At 45.2% G+C, this 14845-nt stretch overlaps 1 protein-coding gene across 2 annotated transcripts in view; it reads left to right on the plus strand.

Annotated features, from left to right (window-relative positions):
* Positions 1-14845, plus strand: part of PLCG2 (phospholipase C gamma 2) — a 221437-nt gene that overhangs the window by 129165 nt on the left and 77427 nt on the right. For both annotated transcript variants that reach the window (XM_088449429.1, XM_088449430.1), the window contains exon 15: positions 2385-2489. In XM_088449429.1, the coding sequence (XP_088305555.1) occupies positions 2385-2489 (105 nt within the window). The remainder of the gene's footprint in view (positions 1-2384; positions 2490-14845) is intronic.

Below are 14845 nucleotides of genomic sequence, written 5' to 3' on the forward strand. Positions count from 1 at the left end.
CGAGGAGTACTAAAGGAGATAGTTGGGCGTTTGCCCGTTTTTAAAAAAAAATGAGGGCTGGCACTGATGGGTTGTTGGGCTGCCCTCTAATCCACAGTAATACGTATACATGGCCTCTGCTCTGCATATACTACTGTACATATGTGTAGCTTATTGCTGGCTATAACAGGACACAGGAACAATCATATAGTATAGCAGACCTAATGAAAAATGTCCTGCAGTAATGCACAGCGGTCAAACCATCATGGCTAGCTTCCCCGCGCCCCTTCCCTTAACAGCCTGGCATTAACCATATACATGTATCACTGTAATTATCTCTGCATGTCCCACAGCCTTGGTTTGGCTGCCATGTAAGAGTTAAAAATACAACAGGGAAGTCACCAGGTTTCTTTATATGTACCTCTGTACTAACAGTGCATTTTGAAGGTATGTTACCTCTTAAGGCCTCTTACCCACTAATATACAAAATGACGACATTTAACTCTAGTAAAAGCATGTAAGCAGATAAGGGGATGGATCTTATTGGTTCCAATGATCCTGTAACCGCTTGGACTTGTAGTGCAAGTAAACACATAAATCTTGTCAAGGTGATACCGGTCCTGAGCAGATGAACTTACCGCTTTGCTGGGCCAGTCACTGCTGATATGCACATGCGTGAGTGAGCTGAATAGCTCGGGGGGCTTTCAAATAATAATCATTTTGAGAGATTTTTATTTATTTTTTAATAAATCAATGAACAATATTTAAAAACAATTGAGGCGGCCATTTTGGGAACACCGCCTATCCATGAATTAGGTTCGAATGACATCACACCAACACATTTTTTGGGGCTGAGAATGACTGAAGGGGTGTCACTAGTTACTGAAAGCATATTAGGCTGCCTTCCCATAATTATAGATTCAGCACATAAAATGGCTGACACCAGTGTGTGCGGGTGCTTGTCTCTGACCCTTTCTTGTCCTTGGGGGGCACCGAGAAGCCAGGTTTCCAGGGCAGCGTGGAGTCCCTAATGGAATGAATAACAAAATTAATTGCTTGGGTACAATACAAATTAATTAAAAAAACTAATAAACTCTTTCAGACCAGTGACCCCAGAGTACTAAGTAGGCCAGCCTTCACATATGCATAATTATGCTAAAAAAACAGCAAAAATCAAATCTATCCCCCAAAGGCTCTCTAAATAACAGATACGGAGTTAAAAAAAATAATGGCTTTTAAAGGGAAAATAGTTATATATTAAGTTTATGTTTAAGTGTTTGTTACCATGTGAACATCAGTTATTTCACTCACTACACTTTATTTTTCCAGAGAATATAATAATAATAATAATAATAATAATAATAATAATAATAATAATAATAATAATATGTTTAGTCTGATTCATGGGAGAAAGACTTGTGATTTGTTTTCCAACAATATATATTTTTGTGTTTTATAAATATGATGTTTTTCAGCTACCATTTGCTGGCCTGAATCTATATGCAGCCTTATAGTTTGCTAGGAGCCAATGAAATCACTGCGGCACAGCCCGACTAAAATTCTTTAGGCCTGACTAACATCCATGAGGCCTGACTAATATTCATGAGGCCTGACTAATATTCATGAGGCCTGAATAATATTCATGATGCCTGAATAATATTCATGATACCTGACTAATATTCATGAGGCCTGAATAAAGTTCATGAGGCTTGACTAATATTTATGAGGCTCAATGTTAGGCCTCAAGAATATTAGTCAGACAGTGCCTCAGCGATTTAAGTCAAGCCTTTTCAATATTAGTCAGGCCAATCAATAACCATAAGGCCTGACTTATATTGATGTGGCCTGACTAATATTGACAAGGCTTGACTTAAATCACTGAGGCACTGTCTAATATTCTTGAGGCCTAACATTCATGAGGCTTGACTAATATTCATGAGGCTTGACTAAAACTCATGAGGCCTTATACTTATGTGGCCTGGCTTATAATTATGTGGAAAGACTAATATTTACAAGACCTGACTTTTATTCATGAGGCCTGATTAATGATAATGAGCCCGGACTAATATTTCTGTGGCTTGACTAATAACCATGAGGCTTTACCAATATGCAGGGGGCCATACTAATATTTATGAGGCATTAGTTATATATTTGTGTAGCCTGACTCATGTATGTGTGACATAATATTCGTGCGGTCTAACTAATAGTCATGAGTCCTGACTTGTATTCCTCAAGCTCTGGTGAATGGATAGGATACAATCTCATATATATTAATTAAGCCCACAAAATGGCTGTCTACATTGTGTGCAGAGGCCCACTGTAAATACTTCCCAGTGTCAAGGGCAATTTAAAGCTAGTTACTTATGATTACAGAGAAATCATTTCATGTTTATCTTTTTTTTTAGCATAAAAAGCTGGGACTCAAAGGAGATTATATCACAAAGGCAGAGGATCATAAGGAGGAAACCAAGCTTCAGGGAGAGCTCTTTATGTGGGACCCCATAGATCAGGTAATCTGCTCATACTCCCTATAAGTACTGGAAGATCTTTATTTTGCAGTTAAATTTGAATTATCATCTTCTCAAGGGCCCATAAATAAATCTGGAATTGTGTTTGTGCATACTTGTGTCAGTAGTATGAGGTAGTAAATGGGGGTCAAATGCAAATTGCTCTCCATTTGCTGCAAGGTGACCCTAAATAAAGAAATGCCATAAATGAATATACCAGTGTAACTTTGATATATGCTTATGCTTATGGATGGGCATGCCCATTGCCTGTGTAGTCTGCAGGTTGTACAATTTGAAAGAAACTACATTTTGTGAGGGATGCTGTAATGTACATTGTGGGCGTCCAGGCTGTGATGTGAGGAATGATGTAATGTACACCATGGGCGTCCAGGCTGTTGTGATGTGAGGGATGCTGTAATGTACACTATGGGCGTCCAGGCTGTTGTGAGGGGTGATGTAATGTACACCATGGGCGTCCAGGCTGTTGTGATGTGAGGTATGATGTAATGTACACCATGGGTGCCCAGGCTGTTGTGAGGGATGATGTAATGTACACCATGGGCGTCCAGGCTGTGATGTGAGGGATGATGTAATGTACACCATGGGCGTCCAGGCTGCTGTGATGTGAGGGATGATGTAATGTACACCATGGGTGCACAGGCTGCTGTGATGTGAGGGATGATGTAATGTACACCACGGGTGCCCAGGCTGTTGTGATGTGAGGGATGATGTAATGTACACTATGGCCATCCAGGCTGCTGTGATGCGAGGGATGATGTAATGTACACCATGGGTGCCCAGGCTGTTGTGAGGGATGATGTAATGTACACCATGGGCGTCCAGGCTGTGATGTGAGGGATGATGTAATGTACACCATGGGCGTCCAGGCTGCTGTGATGTGAGGGATGATGTAATGTACACCATGGGTGCACAGGCTGCTGTGATGTGAGGGATGATGTAATGTACACCATGGGTGCCCAGGCTGTTGTGATGTGAGGGATGATGTAATGTACACTATGGCCATCCAGGCTGCTGTGATGCGAGGGATGATGTAATGTACACCATGGGTGCCCAGGCTGTTGTGATGTGAGGGATGATGTAATGTACACCATGGGTGCCCAGGCTGCTGTGATTTGAGGGATGATGTAATGTACACCATGGGTGCCCAGGCTGTTGTGAGGGATGATGTAATGTACACCATGGGCGTCCAGGCTGAGATGTGAGGGATGATGTAATGTACACCATGGGCGTCCAGGCTGCTGTGATGCGAGGGATGATGTAATGTACACCATGGGTGCCCAGGCTGCTGTGATGTGAGGGATGATGTAATGTACACCATGGGTGCCCAGGCTGTTGTGATGTGAGGGATGATGTAATGTACACTATGGCCATCCAGGCTGCTGTGATGCGAGGGATGATGTAATGTACACCATGGGTGCCCAGGCTGTTGTGATGTGAGGGATGATATAATGTACACCATGGGTGCCCAGGCTGCTGTGATTTGAGGGATGATGTAATGTACACCATGGGTGCCCAGGCTGCTGTGATGTGAGGGATGATGTAATGAACACCATGGGTGCACAGGCTGCTATGATGTGAGGGATGATGTAATGTACACCATGGACGTCCAGGTTGTGATGTGAGGGATGATGTAATGTACACCATGGGCGTCCAGGTTGTGATGTGAGGGATGATATAATGTACACCATGGGCGTCCAGGCTGTTGTGAGGGATGCTGTAATGTACACCATGGGCGTCCAGGTTGCTGTGATGTGAGGGATGATATAATGTACACCATGGGTGCCCAGGCTGCAGTGATGTGAGGGATGATGTAATGTACACCATGGGTGCCCAGGCTGCTGTGATGTGAGGGATGATGTAATGTACACCATGGGTGCCCAGGCTGCTGTGATGTGAGGGATGATGTAATCTACACCATGGGTGCCCAGGCTGCTGTGATGTGAGGGATGATGTAATGTATACCATGGGCGTCCAGGTTGTGATGTGAGGGATGATATAATGTACACCATGGGCGTCCAGGCTGTTGTGAGGGATGCTGTAATGTACACCATGGGCGTCCAGGTTGCTGTGATGTGAGGGATGATGTAATGTACACCATGGGTGCCCAGGCTGCTGTGATGTGAGGGATGATGTAATGTACACCATGGGTGCCCAGGCTGCTGTGATGTGAGGGATGATGTAATGTACACCATGGGTGCCCAGGCTACTGTGATGTGAGGGATGATGTAATGTACACCATGGGTGCCCAGGCTGCTGTGATGTGAGGGATGCTGTAATGTACACCATGGGTGCCCAAGCTGCTGTGATGTGAGGGATGATGTAATGTACACCATGGGTGCCCAGGCTGCTGTGATGTGAGGGATGCTGTAATGTACACCATGGGTGCCCAGGCTGTGATGTGAGGGATGCTGTAATGTACATCATGGGCATCCAGGTTGTGATGTGAGGGATGCTGTAATGTACATCATGGGCGTCCAGGCTGTGATGTGAGGGATGATGTAATGTACACCATGGGCGTCCAGGCTGATGTGATGTGAGGGATGATGTAATATACACCATGGGCGTTCAGGTTGTGATGTGAGGGATGCTGTAATGTACATCATGGGCGTCCAGGTTGTGATGTGAGGGATGCTGTAATGTACATCATGGGTACACAGGCTGCTATGATGTGAGGGATGATGTAATGTACACCATGGGCGTCCAGGTTGTGATGTGAGGGATGATATAATGTACACCGTGGGCATCCAGGCTGTTGTGAGGGATGCTGTAATGTACACCATGGGCATCCAGGTTGCTGTGATGTGAGGGATGATGTAATGTACACCATGGGTGCCCAGGCTGCTGTGATGTGAGGGATGATGTAATCTACACCATGGGTGCCCAGGCTGCTGTGATGTGAGGGATGATGTAATGAACACCATGGGTGCACAGGCTGCTATGATGTGAGGGATGATGTAATGTATACCATGGGCGTCCAGGTTGTGATGTGAGGGATGATATAATGTACACCTTGGGCGTCCAGGCTGTTGTGAGGGATGCTGTAATGTACACCATGGGCGTCCAGGTTGCTGTGATGTGAGGGATGATGTAATGTACACCATGGGTGCCCAGGCTGCTGTGATGTGAGGGATGATGTAATGTACACCATGGGTGCCCAGGCTGCTGTGATGTGAGGGATGATGTAATGTACACCATGGGTGCCCAGGCTGCTGTGATGTGAGGGATGATGTAATGTACACCATGGGCGCCCAGGCTGCTGTGATGTGAGGGATGCTGTAATGTACATCATGGGCATCCAGGTTGTGATGTGAGGGATGCTGTAATGTACATCATGGGCGTCCAGGCTGTGATGTGAGGGATAATGTAATGTACACCATGGGCGTCCAGGCTGTGATGTGAGGGATGCTGTAATATACACCATGGCCGTCCAGGTTGTGATGTCAGGGATGCTGTAATGTACATCATGGGCGTCCAGGCTGTAATGTGAGGGATAATGTAATGTACACCATGGGCATCCAGGTTGTGATGTGAGGGATGCTGTAATGTACATCATGGGCGTCCAGGCTGTGATGTGAGGGATGATGTAATGTACACCATGGGCTTCCAGGCTGGTGATGTGAGGGATGATGTAATATACACCATGGGCGTTCAGGTTGTGATGTGAGGGATGCTGTAATGTACATCATGTGGCGTCCAGGTTGTGATGTGAGGGATGCTGTAATGTACATCATGGGTGCACAGGCTGCTATGATGTGAGGGATGATGTAATGTACACCATGGGCGTCCAGGTTGTGATGTGAGGGATGATATAATGTACACCGTGGGCATCCAGGCTGTTGTGAGGGATGCTGTAATGTACACCATGGGCATCCAGGTTGCTGTGATGTGAGGGATGATGTAATGTACACCATGGGTGCCCAGGCTGCTGTGATGTGAGGGATGATGTAATCTACACCATGGGTGCCCAGGCTGCTGTGATGTGAGGGATGATGTAATGAACACCATGGGTGCACAGGCTGCTATGATGTGAAGGATGATGTCATGTACACCATGGGCGTCCAGGTTGTGATGTGAGGGATTATATAATGTACACCATGGGCGGCCAGGCTGTTGTGAGGGATGCTGTAATGTACACCATGGGCGTCCAGGTTGCTGTGATGTGAGGGATGATGTAATGTACACCATGGCTGACCAGGCTGCTGTGATGTGAGGGATGATGTAATGTACACCATGGGTGCCCAGGCTGCTGTGATGTGAGGGATGATGTAATGTACACCATGGGTGCCCAGGCTGCTGTGATGTGAGGGATGATGTAATGTACACCATGGGCATCCAGGCTGTGATGTGAGGGATGCTGTAATGTACATCATGGGCGTCCAGGCTGTGATGTGAGGGATAATGTAATGTACACCATGGGTATCCAGGTTGTGATGTGAGGGATGCTGTAATGTACATCATGGGCGTCCAGGCTGTGATTTGAGGGATGATATAATGTACACCAAGGGCGTCCAGGCTGATGTGATGTGAGGGATGCTGTAATGTACATCATGGGCGTTCAGGTTGTGATGTGAGGGATGCTGTAATGTACATCATGGGCGTCCAGGCTGTGATGTATGGGATGATGTAATGTACACCATGGGTGCCCAGGCTGATGTGATGTGAGGGATGATGTAATGTACACCATGGGTACCCAGGCTGCTGTGATGTGAGGGATGATGTAATGTACACCATGGGTGCCCAGGCTCATGTGAGGAATGATGTAATGTACACCATGGGTGCCCAGGCTGTGATGTGAGGGATGATGTAATGTACAACATGGGTGTCCAGGCTGTGATGTGAGGGATGATATAATGTACACTATGGGTGCCCAGGCTGCTGTGATGTGAGGGATGATGTAATGTACACCATGGGTGCCCAGGCTGTGATGTGAGGGATGATGTAGAGTGCACTATGGGTGCCCAGGCTGTGATGTGAGGGATGATGTAATGTACACCATGGGCATCCAGGCTGTGATGTGAGGGATGATGTAATGTACACCATGGGTGCCCAGGCTTTGATGTGAGGGATGATGTAATGTACACTATGAGTGCCCAGGCTGCTGTGATGCGAGGGATGATGTAATGTACACCATGGGTGCACAGGCTGCTGTGATGCGAGGGATGATGTAATGTACACCATGGGTGCACAGGCTGTTGTGATGTGAGGGATGATGTAATGTACACCATGGGTGCCCAGGCTGTTGTGATGTGAGGGATGATGTAATGTACACTATGGCCATCCAGGCTGCTGTGATGCGAGGGATGATGTAATGTACACCATGGGTGCCCAGGCTGTTGTGATGTGAGGGATGATGTAATGTACACCATGGGTGACAAGGCTGCTGTGATGTGAGGGATGATGTAATGTACACCATGGGTGCCCAGGCTGCTGTGATGTGAGGGAGGATGTAATGTACACCATGGGTGTCCAGGCTGCTGTGATGTGAGGGATGTTGTAATGTACACCATGGGTGCTCAGGCTTCTGTGATGTGAGGGAGGATGTAATGTACACCATGGGTGTCCAGGCTGCTGTGATGTGAGGGAGGATGTAATGTACACCATGGGTGTCCAGGCTGCTGTGATATGAGGGAGGATGTAATGTACACCATGGGTGTCCAGGCTGTGATGTGAGGGAGGATGTAATGTACACCATGGGCGTCCAGGCTGTGATGTGAGGGATGATGTAATGTACACCATGGGTGCCCAGGCTGCTGTGATGTGAGGAATAATGTAATGTACACCATGGGTGCCCAGGCTGCTGTGATGTGAGGGATGATGTAATGTACACCATGGGTGCCCCGGCTGCTGTGATGTGAGGGATGATGTAATGTACACCATGGGTGTCCAGGCTGCTGTGATGTGAGGGATGATGTAATGTACACAATGGGTGCTCAGGCTGCTGTGATGTGAGGGATGATGTAATATACACCATGGGTGCCCAGGCTGCTGTGATGTGAGGGAGAATGTAATGTACACCATGGGTGCCCAGGCTGCTGTGATGTGAGGGATGATGTAATATACACCATGGGTGCCCAGGCTGCTGTGATGTGAGGGATGATGTAATGTACACCATGGGTGCCCAGGCTGCTTTGATGTGAGGGATAATGTAATGTACACCATGGGTGCCCAGGCTGCTGTGATATGAGGGATGATGTAATGTACACCATGGGTTCCCAGGCTGCTGTGATGAGAGGGATGATGTAATGTACACCATGGGTGCCCAGGCTGCTGTGATGTGAGGGATGATGTAATGTACACCATGGGTGCCCAGGCTGCTGTGATGTGAGGGATGATGTAATGTACACCATGGGTGTCCAGGCTGCTGTGATGTGAGGGAGGATGTAATGTACACCATGGGTGTCCAGGCTGCTGTGATGTGAGGGAGGATGTAATGTAGACCATGGGCGTTCAGGCTGTGATGTGAGGAATGATGTAATGTACACCATGGGTGCCCAGGCTGCTGTGATGTGAGGGATGATGTAATGTACACCATGGGTGCCCCGGCTGCTGTGATGTGAGGGATGATGTAATGTACACCATGGGTGCCCAGGCTGCTGTGATGTGAGGGAGGATGTAATGTACACCATGGGTGCTCAGGCTGCTGTGATGTGAGGGAGGATGTAATGTACACCATGGGTGTCCAGGCTGCTGTGATGTGAGGGAGGATGTAATGTACACCATGGGCGTCCAGGCTGCTGTGATGTGAGGGATGATGTAATGTACACCATGGGTGCCCAGGCTGCTGTGATGTGAGGGATGATGTAATGTACACCATGGGTGCCCAGGCTGCTGTGATGTGAGGGAGGATGTAATATACACCATGGGTGTCCAGGCTGCTGTGATGTGAGGGAGGATGTAATGTACACTGGGTGCCCAGGCTGCTGTGATGAGAGGGATGATGTAATGTACACCATGGGTGCCCAGGCTGCTGTGATGTGAGGGATGATGTAATGTACACCATGGGTGCCCAGGCTGCTGTGATGAGAGGGAGGATGTAATGTACACCATGGGTGCCCAGGCTGCTGTGATGAGAGGGATGATGTAATGTACACCATGGGTGCCCAGGCTGCTGTGATGAGAGGGATGATGTAATGTACACCATGGGTGCCCAGGCTGCTGTGATGTGAGGGAGGATGTAATGTACACCATGGGTGCCCAGGCTGCTGTGATGAGAGGGAGGATGTAATGTACACCATGGGTGCCCAGGCTGCTGTGATGTGAGGGAGGATGTAATGTACACCATGGGTGCCCAGGCTGCTGTGATGTGAGGGATGATGTAATGTACACCATGGGTGCTCAGTCTGTTGTGATGTGAGGGATGATGTAATGTACACCATGGGTGCTCAGTCTGTTGTGATGTGAGGGATGATGTAATGTACACCATGGGTGCCCAGGCTGCTGTGATGTGAGGGATGATGTAATGTACACCATGGGTGCCCAGGCTGCTGTGACTTATAGACACTCGTTTTTGTATAGTCTGTGTATGTTGATCTAAATACTAATTTATTGTTCCTAAACCCCCCAAATGTCCTGCTCTGTTCTCTAACCCAGCAATGGGGCAGCAGAGTGACTCAGTGGTCAGCATTGCTTCCCCATGTCACTTGGGCCAGAGGTTCTATTCTGACCAGAGCCCCATCTTTGTGGAGTTTATATGTTTCCCTGTGTGCTATAGAGATGATTTAGGGCAGTGGTTCCCAAACTTTTTTGAATCACGGCGCCCTAGTATCAGCGTTGTTTTCACAGAGCCAAATGTTTGTTATTGAGAAATTCAGATGAAAATGTAGTGAAGTAAATTGTGCTGACCTGTCATCCTTGGGGTCAGTTATGCTGGGGGACAGGATTGCGATTCTGTTTGTCCTCATATATACATTACATTGACTATAAATAATTTGATTTGGTGCTGAACCATCAACCTGAGGCACCCCTGCAAGCGTCCCGAGGCACCCCAGGGTGCCACGGTGCACAGTTTGGGAACCACTGGTGTAGGGTCTGCTGTGAATGATTAAATATTCTCTTTACAGATATTCATTTTTTGTAATATTAGGGAAGGGAAAAGGGGAGACTCTGAGCACTGGTGCCAAATAAATTAAGGTAAAGGTAGAATTACTGCAAATGAATAAAAATGCAAATGCAGATGGTAGTATCAGGGATGTATTAACCTTATGGAGGTGCACCCATTAGAGTAAGAACAGGAAATAGAAAAAGAAAGTACTCTCTTTTTGGGGCACAAGAATCTACCTTGGATAGTAAAACTTAACTTTTAATGTTTTGTCATAAAAGAATCATAGGAAACGAAAAACTTAATGATAAACATACAATAATATACATACAATAATTGCACAACGTTATATTAAAAAAGCAAATACTTGTATCATATCAAACAGCAAATCAGAGAGTGGTCAAGATTTATGTAAATAGATTTAATAATCCAAGGTACCAATACCACAATACAAAATGTAAGGTGAACCACCCCTAATTGGTTCTGATGCAGCTGTAGCCAAGGTGAAGTTTTAAGTTTGTATATATATTTTATACAAGGGAAAAAAATCCCAATATCTGTAATACAAGCACAATCCAACCACATATGAATTAATAGCAGATGATAAACAGTTAATAATCTATAATCTTCTGAGGAGGAAAGAAAGCAAACTAATGAATATTCCAAATTCACAATTTAGGACAGCATTTTTTCCTTATGTCATTTAGAAACTGCTGCAAAACCGCCACCAAACGCCCCGGAGTTTAGAACAGAATAGAACCCGCCACCAAACCGCCGGGGTTTAGAATAGAATAGAAACCGCCGCTTAGTAAATTTTGCCCATTGAATTTTTCGCCTTTTACTTTCACCTTCTGTTAGGCAGCAATTTATGTGCCACAAGGTGGCGCTGCAGCTCATAACATTAAAACACTGGGTGAAATTCAGAAAGCATCAAAACTAATACAGTAGTAAGCTAATGCACTAATATTGAATGAGTTTGAAGAAGCATTTTTTTTATATAATTTACATGTTTGTTTCTTTATATTTACCTTTTTTATTTATTTACTTCTTTATTTTGATTATTCCCAAAAGTTACAGTAATAGCTAAAATACACCGGAGGTCATTCACTGACATCTAGCAAAAAAGGGAAAATATACAGTACAGGCTCCAATCAGCAGTTTGCTGTGATCAATGCAAATTAAGCAGTTGTCTGATTGAGTGTGACGTATCGATTTGCACGTTTCCAGACAATATATAGACCTGTCTTATTACCAGTAGAGCTATGTAATGAGCAACCACGTAGGAGGCAGGTGATTAACCGCATCATGTGATCATGAGCCAATAAGAGTTGCCTACTGAGGTTGCCTGGCTGAAAAAATGTCCCGCCCCATTAGCACACACAGAGCCTGATTCAGACCCTGACGCTAAGAAGCGTTCGCTCGTAGCTGCCGATGGATCGCATTCTGCACATGCGAATGCATCGCAGTGCGCGAGCCAGTCACTGCAATCGGGAATCGTGCGCTTGTAGCACAAAGACTGAGCGCTACCTTGAGTGACAGATAGCGCCGTTTGTGGGTGGTAACAGGGGAAGGTGCTTGTGAACGGGGAGTGGTGGTACGAACGCAGGCGTGTCTGAGCGGCAAAACGGCGTTTAAGGGGCGTGCATAATTAGCATGGAGGCGTCATTGTACACGTCACCTAGTTGTATTTCAGTCAGCACTGATCGCAGTGCTTGCGGCGGGGTAGGGTCTACCTCAAGCGCTGCGTGCAGCTCCGATGGCTCTCGATGTTACCGATTAATCATACACTTCCTGGAGATGACGTGTGCTAGGAAAGTGGGCGTCTTTATACTGCTGCGTTCGCTCACTGCCGTCGCTCTCTAAGACATAGAGGGCGTCCTTACGCCACACAGTGCGATTGCGGAATTTGCATACCAGGCCCCTTTTGGCAGCGAGCGATCGCGGCTTAGCGTCCGGGTCTGAATCAGGCCCACATACCCCAAGCTCAATAAATAAATAGCCTAATAAATAGCATTTTATGAATCACTATGTTCATGTATCTACTGCACACAGTATTGAGTATACTATTATACAGTCAGGATCTGAGGCACAGTTGCATGTGTGTAAGATTTGCGGGCGGACCTTGCAATGTTGCCTACTGCGCTTTCTCCGTGGCTAAGCGTACCCTTCTTCAGGTGACTCTGAGTTGTGCCCATCTCAGTTGCATATCCACTTGCGGCTTTATTGGTGCATATGGGTGGCAATGGGACATCTGCACGTAGGCTAGGTGTTCTGAGGGCATGGTCTGTATGCCCAACTGCAGGCTATGGCGAGTTCTGCAAATGTATTGATCCATCTGCTTTCTGCAGATCTCTTGCACCAGGTATAGGGTAAATGCATGTGCACGCTGATAATGATAATTTCCTGAAGCGTACGGATCGGGGCTATACTGCCACGTAGATGCCCGCTTCCCTGCATACGGGCGAATATCCGTATTTCGTTTCGTGCACGCAATGTGGGGGCAATTGCTTCAGACTTACGTGCATCTCTGAATTGGGTGTGGTACAGAATGTAGACATGGTCATGTCGACACTGTGCTTGTCAACAGCCAACATACATTTTTTTTTCTTCTGTTAGAGCTCTAACCCTATTCCAAACCTTACCCTAACCGCAACCTAATCCATAACCAATATTGTGACTGTTGACAGTGTCAACATAACTTTGTGAAGGTCGACATGCTCACTGTTGACATACAGACCATGTCCACCATCTGGTGTAGACATTCTATGTTGACAAAAGGACTACATATCTCAGAATTGTCCCTTTAACAATTTCATATGTGTGTGTGTATATATATATATATAGACCTCAATAATTGTACGATACTCAATATGTGTGTAAATAAAGTAACAATATGCTAAACAATAATATATATGCAGTTCATATTTATAGACATAAAAACCTATGAATAGTGCATTATGATAGCTTGATGATCAGGGTTAAATGTACCTGAAAGGGATAAGATAGTGTTTGGAGACTCTTGTAGGACTCGTTTCTTCAGATGAATTGCGCAATAATCTCCCCAGACTCTACTTGTTTGTAAATGTTGCATGCTTAGAGATGTAACAAATTATTCCCATATTGTTTCTTTTAGTGCATACAGTCTTATTCCATGCTGTACACAGGATTTGTAAAGCACAATTTCCCTGAGCAATTGATTTTGCAATGTAATTTCGGTGGCTGAGACACCGTATGACAAATTGCCTTGTCCAAGGTTACAATGGGCTGACGCTGGAATTTGAACCATGGTTATCTATCTAGCAAAGTATTCTGGTATCATTGTTATTCAGTCAGTGAGTTTAACTACTGAGCTACTATCTAACAATTCCTATAGCAATAGCTTAGTGTAAGTGATGCTTTTATCAGTGGTGCCCCCCCCCCCCCCCCCCCCCCCCCCCCTGATTGTAGGGAATGAATAGAATTGCTTCCTTGGTCACCAATAATAGTAAATAAATAAATAAAACTGTAATTATAGGATTTACTATTTTGTTTTATAGCTTGAAGTGTATGCAGAGGTCAACTGAAATGGCACCTCCTACACCGTCTATCAATTCTCACTTTCACTTTTTCATGTGTAGAATTCGGCATGAAAAAATAAAAAAAACACTATAGAAAAGCCTACATGACATACATTGATTGTAACATATAAATGGAATAGAATAAATTTCCCCCAAAAAAGATAAAACAAAGTCCCTATAGGGCACTCATGGACAATAATTGGCTAAAACATGTATATATTTTATTTGGTATACTTTACAATGATAAACTCTGTTGCTGACAGAAAGATAAAATATACAATCAAACAGAGCGAAATATAAATAAAACACAAAAATGTGACCCAAAAGGGGAATGAAAAAGAAATTAAAGCTGTGTGGAAACTCTAATAAACAAGTGATTTAAAATCAAGTGGCATTAGTTGACGTTTATAATATTCTCAATTTACTGTGATAGTAATTGAAATACCTTCATACATTGAATGTAGCAAAGTATATTGCTCTGGGGTTATGTATATATTCAACAAACTGCAGCAAGTTCTAATATGTTTTAGCCTTTATCTGCTCTGCTCCTGGAAGAAATACTGACACATAACTTACTACTATTAGAATTCGGTGTGGTTCTTGGGGGTATATTTACTAAGATGGGAGTTCTATTTAAGAAGTCATGTTGCCCATAGCAACCAATCAGATTCCAGGTATTATCTTCTAGAAGGTGCTAGATAAATGAGAAGTAGAATCTGATTGGTTGCTATGGGCAACATCAC

Source organism: Taudactylus pleione, unplaced genomic scaffold, assembly GCF_031769625.1.
Source record: "Taudactylus pleione unplaced genomic scaffold, aTauple2 ptg000484l, whole genome shotgun sequence".
In the NCBI taxonomy this organism is placed as follows: domain Eukaryota; kingdom Metazoa; phylum Chordata; class Amphibia; order Anura; family Myobatrachidae; genus Taudactylus; species Taudactylus pleione.